At 39.1% G+C, this 16,673-nt stretch overlaps 1 protein-coding gene and 1 long non-coding RNA gene across 4 annotated transcripts in view; one reads left to right on the top strand and one right to left on the bottom strand.

The window, feature by feature from the left end:
- LOC105468888 (uncharacterized) overlaps positions 1-16,673 on the top strand; it is a 248,477-nt gene that overhangs the window by 40,922 nt on the left and 190,882 nt on the right. For all 3 annotated transcript variants that reach the window (XR_011610973.1, XR_979694.3, XR_979692.3), the window contains 3 exons: positions 8,382-8,468; positions 8,547-8,668; positions 12,805-12,964. This is a non-coding gene — a long non-coding RNA (uncharacterized lncRNA). The remainder of the gene's footprint in view (positions 1-8,381; positions 8,469-8,546; positions 8,669-12,804; positions 12,965-16,673) is intronic.
- Positions 1-16,673, bottom strand: part of LOC105468887 (RAB38, member RAS oncogene family) — a 71,563-nt gene that overhangs the window by 32,605 nt on the left and 22,285 nt on the right. The window contains exon 2 of the mRNA XM_011719372.3: positions 11,651-11,931. Coding sequence (XP_011717674.1) covers positions 11,651-11,931 — 281 coding nt within the window. The remainder of the gene's footprint in view (positions 1-11,650; positions 11,932-16,673) is intronic.

Consider the following 16,673-nt stretch of genomic DNA (forward strand, 5'->3'; position numbering starts at 1 on the left):
CAGGATTGTGGACTTTAGATTACCAGGGATAAAGACATGATTCTAATAACTACCAGACAAAAGAAAATAGCTTATGCACAAAGCTTTAAGAATGAGAATGGTATGAGACTTCTGAAGAGTTATGCTAAATGCTATATTACAATGAAGTAGTGCCTTCAAGTTATAAGGGAAAATCATTTTAAACCAAGGAATCTACACCCATCTAGAGAGTTAAAATTGTGTGACAGTTAGAAAATACATATTTGAAGATATCAACTACCCAGAAATGTCATGCAGCTTTTCCTAAGCAGTAGCAGGAGGCTATGTTCCAGCAAAACAGGACAAATAATTGGAATCCAGGGAGCAGGCACTCCCACACACAAGAATGTCAAAGCAAAGTCTCAGGATTACAGCCGTGTGCTGGCTCTACAGGGCATTCAAAATAAATTGCATGAGGAAAGGAGAGGATTCTGAGATGGAGATCTCCAAAACAGAACCAGTCTCAACAGAATAAATAATATAATGGACATTTTTTTAAACATTAAGGAATTAAGAGTCATTGAAAATAAGCACAGCCAGCCAATTATGTGAGTGAATAATATTTTCATTTTTAATGATATAAACCACGATTTTTGTCATGATTCAACCAAAAGCAGTGATAGAATTTTGCTGAAAAGACGGGGGAGTGGGGGAAGTAGGTAAGAAAATTAAATTGTCATCTGGAAAAGCAAATTATTAATGAGTATGTAGAAATCTAGTAAATCAAGAAATAGCAATATACAACTATCATTTAGACACAGAGAAGTAAAAAAAAAAATATATGGAAGGAGGGATTTGAATAGAGACAGTTGGGTTCTAATTTTGACTCTGCCACCTGCTAACCATGGGATATTGGGTAAATTGTTTAACTTCTTTAAGTCTCAGTTCCTTAATATATAATACGGGCATAGTAATAGCACCTATTGCATAAAGGTTTGTGAGAACTAAATGAAATAAAGCACTTATCACAAGACCTGTTAAACATGGATTTTATAAATACAATTTTTATTATTATTCTTAATAAGATTCTTTGTGGTCTTGTTTTGACAATTTTCTGATGACTGATAATGATAGGTTAACTCTGCAATAACAACACGTTCTTGATTAGATATCTTAGAAAAATGATGAGAAGCTTATTTTTGCTTTCTAAAAATGAAATATCCAGGAGTTCCTAAAGATGGGTTCCTAATGCCACACTACACAGTATCCATTAAAAAGGAATTCTGGGTGCTTCTCTTCAGTCTTCCTTTGAGGCCTCTCTTACTCTTGGCAACCCAGATTAAACATCAAAAAAGCTGCATCACTCACAGGTGCAGGTAACAACTTTTTCTTCAGCTGCTCTCACTGCTCTTGTAAAAGCCATCAAATTAAGGCCGGGCGCGGTGGCTCAAGCCTGTAATCCCAGCACTTTGGGAGGCCGAGGCGGGCGGATCACAAGGTCAGGAAATCGAGACCACAGTGAAACCCCGTCTCTACTAAAAATACAAAAAATTAGCCGGGCGCGGTGGCAGGCGCCTGTAGTCCTAGCTACTCAGGAGGCTGAGGCAGGAGAATGGCGTGAACCGAGGAGGCGGAGCTTGCAGTGAGCCGAGATCGCGCCACTGCACTCCAGCCTGGGCAACAGCGTGAGACTCCGTCTCAAAAAAAAAAAAAAAAAAGCCATCAAATTATCTGGAACTTCATACTATATTGTAATTATCTGTTTATTTGGGTGTCTTCCAGGAGTTGAACCTAATAGGAAACTGCACCCTCTATTATCAGTGTCCCAGTGCTTAGTAAAGTACCTACTTGAGTATATAGTAGGTATTCAAAGAATACTTCGAGAATGAATAAATGAATGAATAAATGAGTTAAATTCCAACACAATGCATCTTAATCAGGGTGCAAGTCAAAATCACCAAAGCAGTGTTTTCCAAAACATACATTCTAAGCCCCTCCAGACTTCTCTGAGAATACGGCCAAGGCATCTGCAATCTTAGCAAGCTCCTTACGTGTCCCTGATGCACCACTTTTACAAGAATCACTGTCATGGAATAGATAGAGTGCTTGACTGGATCTGAAGTCTAGGCCTGGTCTCATCAATGAAAATCACTGAAAATCCTCCCCATAATTCTGTTTCTTTCTTTAAAAGAGACAAATTTGACAGCCATTGCAGGTGGCTCAAATGACAGTAGCTAAAACACAAATGAGAGATACATGTAAAACAGTATTATAAGAATTTCAGTGAAGAAAATTGCTATATTCTGGTCCTGGAGTGTGAAGTAGGAATGACCTGTATAATTTGGTGCACAAGCTAATGTTAGATTCTTATGGAATGTTATGTGGCATTGCCAAGCAAAGAATTTGCAAATCTCAGTTGAGGGCCCAAGGCAAGGCATTGGGGGAGGGGGGCGGAGCCGGGGAGGGCACAGCTTCCCTCACCTTCATTTTTCTTGTTTACATCCCCATCCACACTGCAAGGCACTACAATATCCCTGCTGTGCAGTTTCTGAAGAGCTTTCTGGATGAAAAGAGTTACATAATGTGGAATCCTCCTGGGAATTACAGCAGTAAATTAATTTTTCTGTTTCTACACAGTTATCTAAGGACATAAGTACCCTACATGGGCAGGGCCAAGAATAATAGAGTAAAACAATCTTTTGAAAGATTCCTTAAAAGGCAGTGCATCAAAATATTCTTTTCCATCCAATAAACGCTGACCAAGTGATCACTCTCTGCGTGCATGCCATTGCGCTGGGTAATGACCAGGAGGATTCACAACGCAGTGCAGGGGCTAGCCCCATAAGGAAAGCATCTTAACATAGCATGTTAAGGTATAGGAGACACTGTAACAGCTGACAGTCGAGCCAAGTCCTGAAGGAAGAGTGAGAGACAGGTGCATAAAGCTAGGAAGCCTGGGGAAATACTAAGGCGTGATGGGGGACTTGATGCAGTTTAGCATAACCATGGAATAAATGGAAAGAGTAGAGATAGGCTTGGAGAAGCAGAAAAAAAAAAAATCTCACTATTGGGGTCTTCTATGCTCAAGAATGAGGGGTTTCTAAAGAATGTGGGACCTGGTTATATCGTGTCCAGCTTGAGTGCCTGTGTGGATGTGGGGTCTCCAAACTGGATAATTATGTTTGCAGAAAAGCTGATGAATGCCGTTTCAGATATGTTGGGTTTGAGGAGTTCTCTGAAAGATATCCAAGTACAGATCCAGAAGAATATGGAAGTCTGAAGTTTTAGAAACAAGTCCATGGCTAGAGATAGAGATCCAGGAGGAAAGATCCAGGCCCAAAGATAACACATCTTACTTTCTAGATGTTTTCTTCCTCCCACAGACTCATGGGAACAGGCCTACAAGGATTCTTTTTTTTCAGACAGAATCAAGGTGGACCTGACTCTGTCCCCACCCTCTAGAAAACAGCAGAACCAACTGTGCACAAGACATATTTTTTGATGACTGTTTAACTGTGGTTTCAGTGGGGAGTGATTTTGCCCCTCCAACCAGAGGACATTTGGCAATGTCTGGAGATACGTTTGATGATCACAACTGATTGGGGTGTTGGGTGCTACTGATGTTAAGTGGGTAGAGACAAGGAATGTTTCTAAATATTCTACCTTGCACAGCACACACATACTTCCCTCCCAGTCCCAGCTATGAATTATTTGGCCCAAAATGCAATAGTGCTGAGGCTGAAAAGCACTACGCCTTATATTAGGATTTGCCAAATTTTCTACAGAAAAGGCACTAATTGAATAAGAGTTGTTATTTAATTGGCATTTGTCTTTTAATAAAAATCAAGTAATGGTCGTCCTTTGACTTTTGGACATTACTAAGAAACTTGAATCTTTGAGTTCAGACTTCTACAGTCCATGAGAATTCTCAGCCAGCAGTGTTTATGCTAATGGACATGGTCTGACACACTGCGAAGCTTTGCCCTCTGTTTCCCCTCCACCTTATACTTCAGCCTCATTGAACTTCAGCATTGTCAGCACTTTCTGTTATTTCTCAACTCCATGCCTTTCACATGCTGTTTCCTCTGCCTAGAATACCTTTCTCCTTCCATCTCTGCCTTTGGAAATTCTGAAGATTTTCCAAGTCTGTGTTCCCCTCCTACCTTCCTACCCTCATACATCATATGGCCTCTACAGGTTTCCTCAAGAGGTGTCCTCTCTCCAACCAATATGGCTGGTACTACCTAGGAGATAGATATATGCTAGGCCAGCTCATATAGTGCAGTTCAGCCCTCTCTTCTGATGGATGGTCCTTGCCTAGAGAGATGAGACCACAGTAGCGATAGCTCTCGGAGTGGCTACATCCTTCTGACCTCAGAAAAACAGGCCTTTCCTCAACTAGACTTAGCTCTAGGATCACAAGGAATGAATTCTGAATCTGAGAAAGACTGCTGAGAAGCATTGAAGCACTTTCGCAGATCATGGAAAATGTGGGCTTCGACCAGATAACTAGGGGTCAGAATCATGACACAAGGCTACATGGCTTTGAGCAAGTCCCTTAATCATGCCACGACTCCTTCTCTCCATGGAAAATAGGGATAATGCCTCATTATTGTAAGAATTAGTGATAATAGCTGTGAAATGCCTGGAAGGTTCTTAGTATGCAATAAATGATTGCCCTCTCTACAAATAATACATGGGCACGAAAAAGTTGCATATATAATTTCAAGAGATTCTTGGAGCATCCTGTGCACTGAAGCATGGATCCTCTTTTACAGTCAGCCCATGGTGTCATGAATTGCTTAAGTCCCTTTCCATAGGTATCTGTAGAAAAAATGTGTTGGAGTCAGGCAATTCCTGAAGAAAGAGTTAACAGTTAGCCAGAGCAAGAATTATTTGTTGGGGCAGGGCATCAGAATCAGGGATTCTAATTTGAGTTCTGAAGACTCCTTACTACTAAAGCCAGGGTATTTTTCTATGTTTCTTCTCTCACATCCAGAGCTGGACTTCGCTGGGCAAAATGAAATACAGAAAAAGAAAGTCCACTGCATTATAATCCCATACAGTGTGGCCATCATGAACAAAAGCAGAAAAATGAGAAAAAGACAGGTTTCTGACAATGACTAGAATAAAAGTACATGTGAGAAAAGACCCTTCCGTATCCAACTCACCCAACAATTCCATGTGAATTGCTCCATTGTGTCACATTTCTTGGAAGATGTACTTACACATCTGTATATCTGTCATTAGACTTTAAAATCCTAGAGATTAGGACCACATTTTACTCATTTATCTATCCCAGTCCCTGGTCTACCATGTATCAATTGCTTAATAAATAGTTATCATATAAGATCAGACTAGAAAAAGTTGTAAGGTAGTACAGTGTGGAGGATGGGTGGCTAAGCTGTTCTGTCAGCATATCTAGCTTGAAATCCTGACTCTTCCATACACCACTATGAGATCTTTCGCTAGTCACTCTCTAATTTAAACTTTAATTGCTTCCTCTGTGAACAGAAAAAGTAATAGTACTTACCATACAAGATTACTTCAAGGATAAGCTAAAATGCATGTAAGCCACTAGCACAGTGCTTGACTAAAGAGAAGCTATTCTCATTTTGAGGCATTGGTGGTAAACTTTGAAGCATAAAAGGTCAGATGGTAAATAATTGGAGCTTTGCAGGCTATAAGGTCTCTGTTACAACTGTTTAATTTTGTAGTTGTAACATAAATGCAGCCATTGATAACATGTAAACCAATGAGCACAGCTGAGTTCCAAGAAAACTTTATTTACAGGGCAGGCCATATTTGGCCCACAGGCCATAGTTTGCTAATGCATGTTCTAAGGTGTCTAAATTTAAATCATTAAGAAGTAGAACCTACAGAAGATTCTTGAACTAGGCAGTGACAAAATCAAAGTCATCCCTTGAGCAGGTTAAGTTTTTAATAGCATGCAAAACACTACAGTGAGCAAAGTCTGGAGTCAGGTTATTATGACTGTCCAAACATGAAACAGGAAAGATCTGAGCTCTAAGTAATGAAAATATGAACCATATAGGATAGAATGACATATGCAACACCTTGCCTTATACAAACCAAACGATGGTTATAGTCTCTGATCGTTCATTTCTATTCTCCTATTATACAGTATCTTAGTCACAGTTGGACCTCAGACTGTCTAGTAAATTACAAGCATTGATGTAGGGAACCTCTAGAGAATTGATTAGCTAAAGATAAAATATTATTATTAATTTATATTGATCCTTAAATAGATAACTAGCTTGAATTTGAGACTCATATACACTTCAACTATTCCCAACTTCAGAAAACAATTTTCATTCTTCATGTAAGGCGTTAATAATCTGTCAGAAGTGATGACTCAAACAGTTGTACTACAGACTGGTGGACATTATGTGAAATCACTATTAAACACAGCCATCATTTCCTGCATATTATGATTCTAAGTGATTCTAAGTTTTCTCCGGTTTTAGATTTCAAATCAGGCCCTTCCTTTTATGTCCCTAAGTATAACCAGCTCAAGTCAGTTCAGCTAAAAATACAGGGTTAAATGTGCTGTGACAAATTAAGTCAGTGGAGGTATATCTTATAACTTCATCTACATTATTTGGAGATGGATGCCTACAACCTACAACTGGTGTAATCTAGGTCATCTGCCTGTGCCTAGCTGCAAAGGAAGCAAAAGAAGAAAGTTTTATGAGTTCTTCTTGGCGAGGTGAGCTTCCTACAGCTGGAAATTCCCCAAAGATAGCAAATGTATTTAACAGTTGTTAGAAAGCCAAACAACATGAGAAATATCCACTACACCGTGAAACATCCATTCCTCTCCCTAAGAGAAACTAATACCATCTTATAGAGAACAGTATTAGATATATTCTTTTTCTCAGCAGCATACACGTTAACATTTTTATTTTTAGCTTCAAATAAAAGGCAAAAATTGAGTATAATTTAACATAAGCTTCTTCCAAGTGCACCTGTTGCTCTTAGAACATTTTGGGAGAGAGGGTGGGTCCAAAAAGTCACTATAAATAGCATAGAAAGAACCAAAGATATCTGTTAGGAGTAGGACTGGTGTAGGGGGAGCAAGAACTGGAGGCACTGGAGGTTCTTTCTATGAATTTGACTTTTGTCCCCACTATTGCATAGGTACAACTTGCTCCATTCTTTCCCACCTACACTAGTGTTTGTGGTGGTGTATTTGCGAGCATAGCCACACCTGATCCACTCTGTTATGTGAGCAGAATGGAGCAGGCTGGAAAGGGCTAAGATACAGAAACAGACTTTTCCACCAGAGTGTGGCTGTTGTGTGCATCACAGGTAAATCGGCGTATGGGCTGTGGGTAGAGACAGTAGGAATGGTGTAGAGTATGTAAAGTGTGTGTCTATGTGTGGTGGGATCAGATATTATACATCTGGCCCCCACATACATTATTTCTCTCTCTTTTTTGGGGGGAGGGGGGGAATGGAGTTTTGCTCTTGTCGCCCAGCCTGGAGAGCAATGGTGCAATATCGGGTCACTGCAACCTCTGCCTCCCAGGTTCAAGCGATTCTCTTGCCTCAGCCTCCTGAGTAGCTGGGATTAACAGGTGCTCACCGCCATGCCTGGCTAATTTTTGTATTTTTAGTAGAGACGGGGTTTCACCATGTTGGCCAGGCTGGTCTTGAACTCCTGACTTCGTGATCTGCTTGCCTCGGCCTCCCAAAGTGCTGGGATTACAGGTGTGAGCCACCGCGCCCAGCCACATTATCTCTTATGCTGTTATCTCTTAATGCTCACAGTAGCTCTAGGTGAGTGGGTGTGATTAGAGAGTGAATTCAAAAACAGCAACTGATGGAGATTCAGGCAATGGGCGCCAAGAATGTACCAGGTAATTTGTTCAGCAGGCAGCAAAACCAAGTCAGCCTTTGAAATAGGCCCTGAAGATATACTAACAAGAGAAGGGCAGGGTCCTTATCCTAAAGAAACAGATCTGCCAAAGCAGATTATAAAAATGGGATATGGGCACAGGAATATTAAAATATCCATTATTAGAGCTAAAGTATGATGTAGAGAGTAAAATAAGTTGAGCTCATGATCTACAGGGTGACCATGTAAATTTAAATTACAAATTAAAAATGAAGGTATTATTAATAATTATGCTGGAACAGCAGGTATAAACCAGGAATTTGGGGGGCAAAATGGGACACACAAGTACCCCAATTATACATCACCTAGAGAATCTACAGGGGGAATTCAATGAAATACAGCCAAGAAAGCAAAAGAATGCAAATGTTAAAAATCAAAGAATATGACTCAGAAAAGACTATTTTCTTTCCTTTGGTTTTAATATTGGGAGAGAGAATGTGAAAAACCAGAGACACCAACATGTATTTAATTTTTATTTTTTCTCTCTTAATTCACTTGCCAGCCAGGGGCTACCATGATTGCTCCAGCAACAGCATTAGTCATGAAAACTCTCATGGAAAGTTACTCCATAGGACTGAAGAGCAAAAGGGTAAATTTCCCTCAGTAGTGGGGTCTGTGGTAAGATGGAGGCTGGTTTCAATGACTAACTCATCTAAAACCCTGAAAGTTTCAACTGCAGAGATGTCCAAGTTGATGATGATACCTGAAGGATTTCTACTGGATGTGCCCATGGGGACAAAGCCAGAAGTTTGACTCAGAAGTTTCAGCGATGCGAAGAAAGGAAATCAGGTATTTATCACCAGACATTATGTCATCACTCAAAAGGACTCTAATTTTTAGTCGATTGACTGTCTAAGAGAAGGATACCTATGGAAAATGTTCTCTGATCTCAAAATGAAGGAATTCATAGCTATCCCCATAATCTACCATCTCTGCTTCAGGCAGACAGTTAAATCTAGGCCTCAGTTTTGTAAATGTTGTAATACTATAGTCAGAAAGTTAGCAGAGCTTTATCAGAGATATTTAAAAAGAATTTTAAAAAAGTTTGACACTCCAGTTTGTCAATGCTGCAGGATTGTTCCTGAGCTTCTAAGTGTTGACTTTGAATACTAATCTGGCACAGGCAAGACATTCTCGTTAAGACATTCAGAAGGACAACCTCAATAGCATTACGTATGGAAGGAAAAGAGACGTTGAACATGCCTTCTATATTTTACAATAAGGCCTTGTACTCTCTTGATTATAATGCTTGTGAAATCTCATGTGCCCCCTCCCCAACACTGTACAAAGCTTCTCTTCAAAGTTCACACTTACAGGGATTTGGAGGATTAGAAATCCAGTACCTAAGTAAGGTGGGTCAGCCAGTCCTAGAGGTACTAAACATTGTGTCCCTAAGCAGGCAGTTTAACACTATAGTGGTTGAGCAAGGAATGTCAGAGTGAGGTGAAAAATGTCTTCGGAAGGTCTTTTGACCCACACGTAATTTCAAGCCTCCCTACAGATTCATAGGCCTCTTCCTTTCTTTTTTCCCTTTTTTCTTATTAGCACTTAATAACTATCACACACTGTATATTTTATTTATGTTTTGTTGTTGTTTTTATCCATGAAGACAAGGTTTTATCTGTTTCATAAGTTTCTACATTCTCAGTGCCCAGAACATTTGTCTGGCATATAGCAGGTATTTGATAATATTTATTGGTTGAACGAATGAATGAATGAATAACAGAAGACTCCTCTCCCCATGTAAGTATGGGTCATTCAATCTAGTTAGCACTTACAATGTAATGTAATCAACTGAGAAAAGGAGTTCTCCAAAGTCCTACTCTTTCTCCCCTGTGCCTGGAGGCTTCTGAGCTGAGAGTGACATTTTTTGAAAGAAAGCAATTTGAAGGAATATGCAGGAACTTTGGAGTGAAATTGAAATTGGTGCTAAAAGGAAATGAAAATAAGTGAATTCACCCACATTTTGGAATTAAAAGAAAAAAAAAACAGGCTAACATTCAAAAAAGAAAATAGACTACAAAAAGAAACCATGCTTGTTAAATTTCTGTAACCTAATCATACCTTTCAGTTGTGCTTTGTCTCCCCTTACAGCAAGAAATCCTTCAACCACATAAACTAAAAAGGTTCAGTGAGAGTCAAGAAATATAAAATGATGGGGAATGTATCCTGAACCAAAGGAAGAATCCCAAGAAACAGGGGAAATCAAAATTTTAAATAGAATGAAAGGGAAAAGCACACTGGCACACTCAGGCCTCAAAAGAAAGACAACAACTCTTGCAACTGAGCAATAACAACTTTCCAAACATAAAAGCTAGTGACAGAAGAGCAAGGAGACAGGCTTCAAGGCTCTCCAGGAATGGTTCAAACAAAAGAACATCCCACTGTGACAGAAAAAGTGGCACCACTGCCCTTTTCTTCTTCTCCATCATCTCCAATCCAAGTGCTTGCTTAATTGTGCTGGTCTTTGTAATGTGGTGGTGTTCTCAAATCCAGGTTTTCTTTCCTATCTATAGCCACTATTCCAGTTTAAGCTCTCATTATGTTCTCACAGAACATGGTAACTACCATGCCACTCTCTCTCCTGGTTCACTGCCCTCCAATCCGTCTTCCAATAGTTTCTCCAAGGCAAATTGGACCATTCTACTTTCCAGTAGGAAACCCATTAGAGATTCCTCCTCAGCCTTTTGGAATGATGACTCCAGTAATATTTTCAAACCATTTGCTAATGAGGGGCACAAATGTTCACTATAAGGCCCAAGTGTGAACTCCATAAGTACAGAGCCCATGGCTATCTTATTCATAGCTGAATCCCAAAAACTAGCGCAATGCCTGTGCTCCACAAACATTTAATATTTGAATAAAAGTGGAAAAATCATGATATAAAACCATGTAAAATGCAATCCTAATAATGTAATTATATGCAGACACACAAAAGTCAGAATATACAGCAAAAAATAGTTATTCTTTTTAAATTTTAGTTATGGTTTTTTATGGATTTTCAAATTTTGCCATGAAAGTTTTTTTTTTTTCTCCTGTGATACTGAGATTTTAAAAATACAGGCACAAACAAAAAGAGAGTAGAACAAAAGCCATACACCTGACATATCAGATGGCAACATTAGGGAACAATGGGAAGTATATTATCCTCATCACATCATACAGGATCCTTCATCTTCCAGCCCTGCCTCAGCTTCACCTCCTGCCACTTTTCTGCTACCCAGGGGAATCAGCATGGCCAAGCTATGCTGTGTTCTTCACATTTGTGCTTGCTGTCTATTCTCTGTTACCCCACCATTCCGGTATGCCCAATGTAGTGTTTGCCATCTTTTCTTTCCTAGGAGCAAGCACATTTCCTGACGTACAGGTGAATATATTAAATATCGATTGTGTAAATTAACTAACACATGAATAAGACCTTTACTATAAAACCATACTCACGTAATAAAGTTGTCGTGAGGACTAAATAGGAAAATGCATGCAAAATATGACTGGCTCATAGTAAGACCTCAAAAAGCAAACACAGTTATCCACTATTACTATTGTAACCTTCTACAAGTTGCTTTGCTCCTCTTGCCACAATAATAAATTGTAGACAATAATTTCTGCTTTGCCTGCTCATTGCATTGACATGAGAAAGAGCTTAGAGCAATCTGGAAACCACAAATCACTAAACAAACATATTATTATCATTATGAGATAGTGATGATTATATGCCATTTTCTTTGTGAACCTTGCTTATATTAAGCTTATTATTTAAAGTCACATTACCTTTGCTGATGTTTCAAACCATCCTACGAAACCATGCTCCTTGCAGAACTGGTCCATCTTGAGGCCATTGTTCATGAGCACATCCTTCCCCTGGTCACATTTGTTGGCCAACAAAACCACTGAAACCGGTTTGCCATTAGGGAGAGTTAACTTGGAGTCCAAATCATTTTTCCACTTTGCCACTGCTTCGAATGTGGCTGGCCTAGTGACATCAAAGACAATAAATGCACCCATAGCTTCTCGGTAATAGACCCTCGTCATGTTTCCAAATCTTTCTTGACCTGACACCAAAAAGAAATAAAAATAAAAATGTATTACAATTGCAAACTGAATCATATTAGAACTTCATGAAGCCTCCAAGATGAGCAAGTCAATCAGTAAAATGCTTCATCTTTATTGATTATCTTTAAAGAGTGAACTATATATACAATCATGCAGCTTTATTCTTGATTTTTGATTTCAGAAGGGAATTCATTCATTTAACAAATACATACTGAAAAATTTCTGTGTACCATGTAATATTCTAGACCTGTGCAAATATAGTATTCCAGTAGCCACATGTGGCAATTTAAATTAAATGAACAAAAACAAAACAAAATTTTTAATTCAAGTACTCTGTCACCCTAGCTAGCTACATTTCAAATGATCAGTAACTGTATGTCGCTAGTGCCTACTGACTATGCCAATAATAAAACATTTCCTTAAGTATAGAACATTTGATTGGGCAACACTATTCGAAATATTTGGGATACTCTGATTAAAACATAAAAATTCCTGCCACCATGGAGATTACATTTTAATGGGAAGACAGATTCTAAACAATAAACATCATAAATAACAAAATTATGGAGTATGCTTAAAAGGGATCCACAATCTAGTCCAATTAAAGGTTATATATTAGCTAAAATTCATTCATGTTTACTAACCATGAAAAATGTGATTTACATAAGTGATTATAAAGGTGCAATTATTACCCCCATTTTAAAGTGAGAAAATTGAGACTTAGTCTAAGTAACATTCTCAAATCATATAGATAGGAAGCTTAAGAAATCATAATTCAAACCTGAGCAGTTTGAATCTAGAGCTCACAGTCTTTTACCAACATTAAATACTCTCAACTACTGAAGTATAGGCTTGTACTCTCTCTTCTGCAGGCTTATATACCAGGACCACACACAGGACCATCCCACTGAATTTGACCGAACAGATATTTATTGGACACCTATTGTATTGATGCCAGTTTCTGGACTACTCACTCAGAATTCAGCAGTGAACTAGATGGTCTCTACCCTTAAATGCTCTACAACCTATTGGGTAAGAAAAGCCCTACTATAGCAAAATACTAAATAAGTTTTGTTTTTGTTTTGTTTTGTTTTTTAGGATAAGGATTGGTTTTAGAATTAGAATCAGTTGGAATCAATTTTGCTCTGATGGTTAATTTTCTGATTGAATATTGTCAAGTTTCTTAAGCACTCTAAGTTTATTTTTCCTTATCTGCAAATTGGCAATAATAATATGTACTGCACAGTGTTGCCAGGTGGATGAAGTGAATTAATATATGCAAAGCACCCAGCATAGTACCTTAGAACTAGTCAATACTGGAGTTTTCCTTCTCTTTTGGAAGCATGTTAAAAAATGTGAAAGACAATATGGCACAAGTTCTGAAATCAGAGTTTCAGATCAGGGTTTATGACAAAAAATAATTGTAAGTATTTCAGCTGAATAACAAAAATGAACAAAATTCTATTACTTCTACCTCTGTCTACTAATGGTTGCTGAAGACAGAAGCTAATGACTTGTATTTTCTGAACTCAAAACCCTAGAAGTATGTGACCAGACGAAGCCTTTTTATTCTGATTTGGGAATTTATTAATGTTAACAGTCTTATAAAGTCATATAAATTAAAACAAAGTTAGCATGTATTTAACAAGTCAACTTTTATTGGAAAGAGTAAAATGCTAAAACTGGGATGTATCTAAGAAAATACAGGTTAACATATCTCTAAGAAGAATATTTTACCCTTAATTTTGAGCTCAAACCTTTATGATGGTAAGTTTTAATTCAAGTTAGCAAGCTGTTTTGTAGATGGTTATATTTACATTGGTAGTAGCACTGAAGTTGTAAGAGAAGGCTCCCTAAGCACTTAGTGAAAATGAATGAAGGTTGAGGGCTCTGGTCCCAGTGTGTGAGCCTGTGTGCACAAGCAAGTATCGCTGGAAAAAAGAGTATTTTGTCATAGCCAGCACATGACAATCTTACAGTATTTCTTACATGGGTTATACCAGAGATGCATTTTTTATCCCATAGTTGTCTAGTCAATGAAAGAGAGGAGCAAAATATTCTCCACATGACACATAACTCAGAGATGAACTTTTAGTTTTCCCAAATAAGTTTTAAACTTCTTTTTTTCTTTTTAAATTCCTGGTGCAAACAGTGATCTCCTTTGATACTGCCCAGGGTGGCCATGACATTTCAGAAAAATAGGGTAAAAAAGCCTTCTATGATTACTCAGAACTTCCAAGGCCTTTAGGCTTTTAAAGGATGTCTTATGATCTCTTTCAAGGATCTAATCAGATGAAGAGCAAAGTCAGGGGTTAGTCAATAATCTGCTTGTCCAGAGGTTTTCATAGTAGAATAAGGCAGTCCTCAAGAATAAAGATTTTGTATTTTAAATATATGATAGAGTTATTTTAAGACCATACAAAACGCAATACATAGGCTATACCTTCATAGAGAATCAAAAAGGAAAATGTGTGTGTGTGTGTGTGCGTGTGCATGTGTGTTTGAGTTTGTGAATGTATGTATGTTAGATCAGAAATAAGAAGAAGACAGCTTGTTTCTAGAAAGAAAAGATGTTTATATGTTGAGGTCACTGAGCCAGCCCACTTGGAGAGTTCATATTTTTGGCATTCCAGTAAGAGATCACATTTAGATCAGAGCATTCCTAGCACTCACACTGTTTCCTTCCTTTTTCAACTGATAGTCCTCTTTGCTGTTTCTTATTCAAAAAATGAGAACCATTTGACTCAGAGTGAGTGCCTACTTTTGGGCAAAGTAGAGACCTGATGAATTCACCGTAGTTAAATTTCCTGTTTAAAAAATGACTATAATTCAAAAACTTCCCTTGGTTTTAGATCACTTATTCAACACATACTTATGGAATAGCTAATGTGGCTAAAGCTCTATACTTTGTGCTGGAAATATACAGTTTTTACCCAGGAGAAATTTCTAAACTTTTGTCACATTGGATTACTGCACTGAAAATAATCCACTTCACCACATAAGTCCCCAATGCTCTTACATACACACTTCATAGCAGTGTAGATGTGGCTCATGATTCAGCTTTCAGCTATAAGGGGTGTTAAATGAGAAAGCAATCAACCAAATCACAAAAGTTAATATGATTGCTGCAGGAACTATTTACATAATCTCACAGCAGAAGATACCAACTTGAAAAGTCAAAAGACGTGGTCTTAATTTGGTCTCACTGGTTACCAGAACAGGCTCAGACACATGTATTTCTCTCCCTGAGACTCAGTTTTCTTATCTATAAATGAACTTGGTGTGGCTGATCTCAAAGGCCCATTCCTCATGCCTTAGATTAAATCAAACTTTGGCCCCCTGTACCAGCAGCCTGAAATGGTCCATTTGGTGCCACAGACTCAGCTAAAAATACACACAAGCATCACAGCTATAATGTGTATCTAGCAATATTTTTACTTCAAGTCATCTTCTAACTCCCTCCTCACTCCTTCAACCAAAGAGACTCCAGTATCCAACTAACATTTCTACTTCAGAGGTAGCCCTTGGCTCTGCCCGTCCTCTCCCCCAGCACTGCTCCTGCTCCAGCTCAGCCCCTCATTGCTCCTCACCTGGACCCCTGGCAGCTCCCTAAATGGGGATCTCAGTATCTAGGCTCTCATCAATGTCTCTCTCCCCAAATATAAACATAAATGTAAGCATAAGTCTTCAGGCAGTTGCCATTCTGGCAGCATAAGAAATCACTCTGGCGCCTAAGAAATACGCATCCCTAGTTGAGTTGCACTTCTCAGAGATTATTTATTGTGTTGTTTTTGTGAAGAGATCAGAAATCTGTATTTTTAAGCTATCTCTACATGATGTTAGTGTATGACCTAGTCTTAAAACTGCTATTTCTTTTTTTTCCCCCAAGATAGTAGATTAGAGCCTTGTGGCATGCCTCAGCCATGTGGAAATAGCAAGATAGTGCATAAAGGCCAACTGTGTGGGCTTTATTTCAAGAAAGAAAATGGGAATTCACCAGGACAACCTAAATTGAAGGACACCCCAAATCCCAGGGAGGGAAACATGGGCAAACAGCCCCTTTGATGGCATCCAGCTAATAAAAGTGAGAGAAACTCAGGTACATGAGAGAGGCAGAGAGCCTCCTTCTGTGACCTGCCTTTCCACTGGGGATCCCAGCAAAGCATGCCAAGGGAAAGCACTTTGTATCTCCCAAGCCCTAGAGCTAACTTGCAGAGTTTCTTGGAGACACTGTGAGAGAAAGACGTGAGGAAAAGCTGCAGACATTTTCCCATACCCAGGACCAAGATCAGGATGCCATTTTTAATCCGAGTACGTAGCAAGGCAGCCATTCATTTTAATCTCTAGCCAGAGACCAGGGCACTCACTCTAGAGAAGTGTAGGAGTCTCCACAGCCAGAACTGTGGAAAGCCCCTCAGCAGTAGGTGCTGGAATTGTGTTCTCCTCTGTCACAACACTGGGACAGGAGGAGAGCTGATAAAGCTGCAGTTTCTACTGGGCAGTAATACTTGTATCTAGGGCCAGCTTGGCAATCTGGAACCAATCTGCAGGTGTCCAGCCTGCTCGCCTGAGATTGTGGTGCAGCAGTGCCCTCTTTGCTCTACTCCCAGGCAGAAATCCAGGCATTTGGAGCACCCACTTGACCAGACCAGTAGCCTGAGTTGCCCCACCCATGACAGACATAGATCATGGTACAGCAAGTCCCTCTCCACTCCATGGCTAGGCAGATCTCCAGGCATTC

Source organism: Macaca nemestrina, chromosome 12 (assembly GCF_043159975.1).
Source record: "Macaca nemestrina isolate mMacNem1 chromosome 12, mMacNem.hap1, whole genome shotgun sequence".
In the NCBI taxonomy this organism is placed as follows: domain Eukaryota; kingdom Metazoa; phylum Chordata; class Mammalia; order Primates; family Cercopithecidae; genus Macaca; species Macaca nemestrina.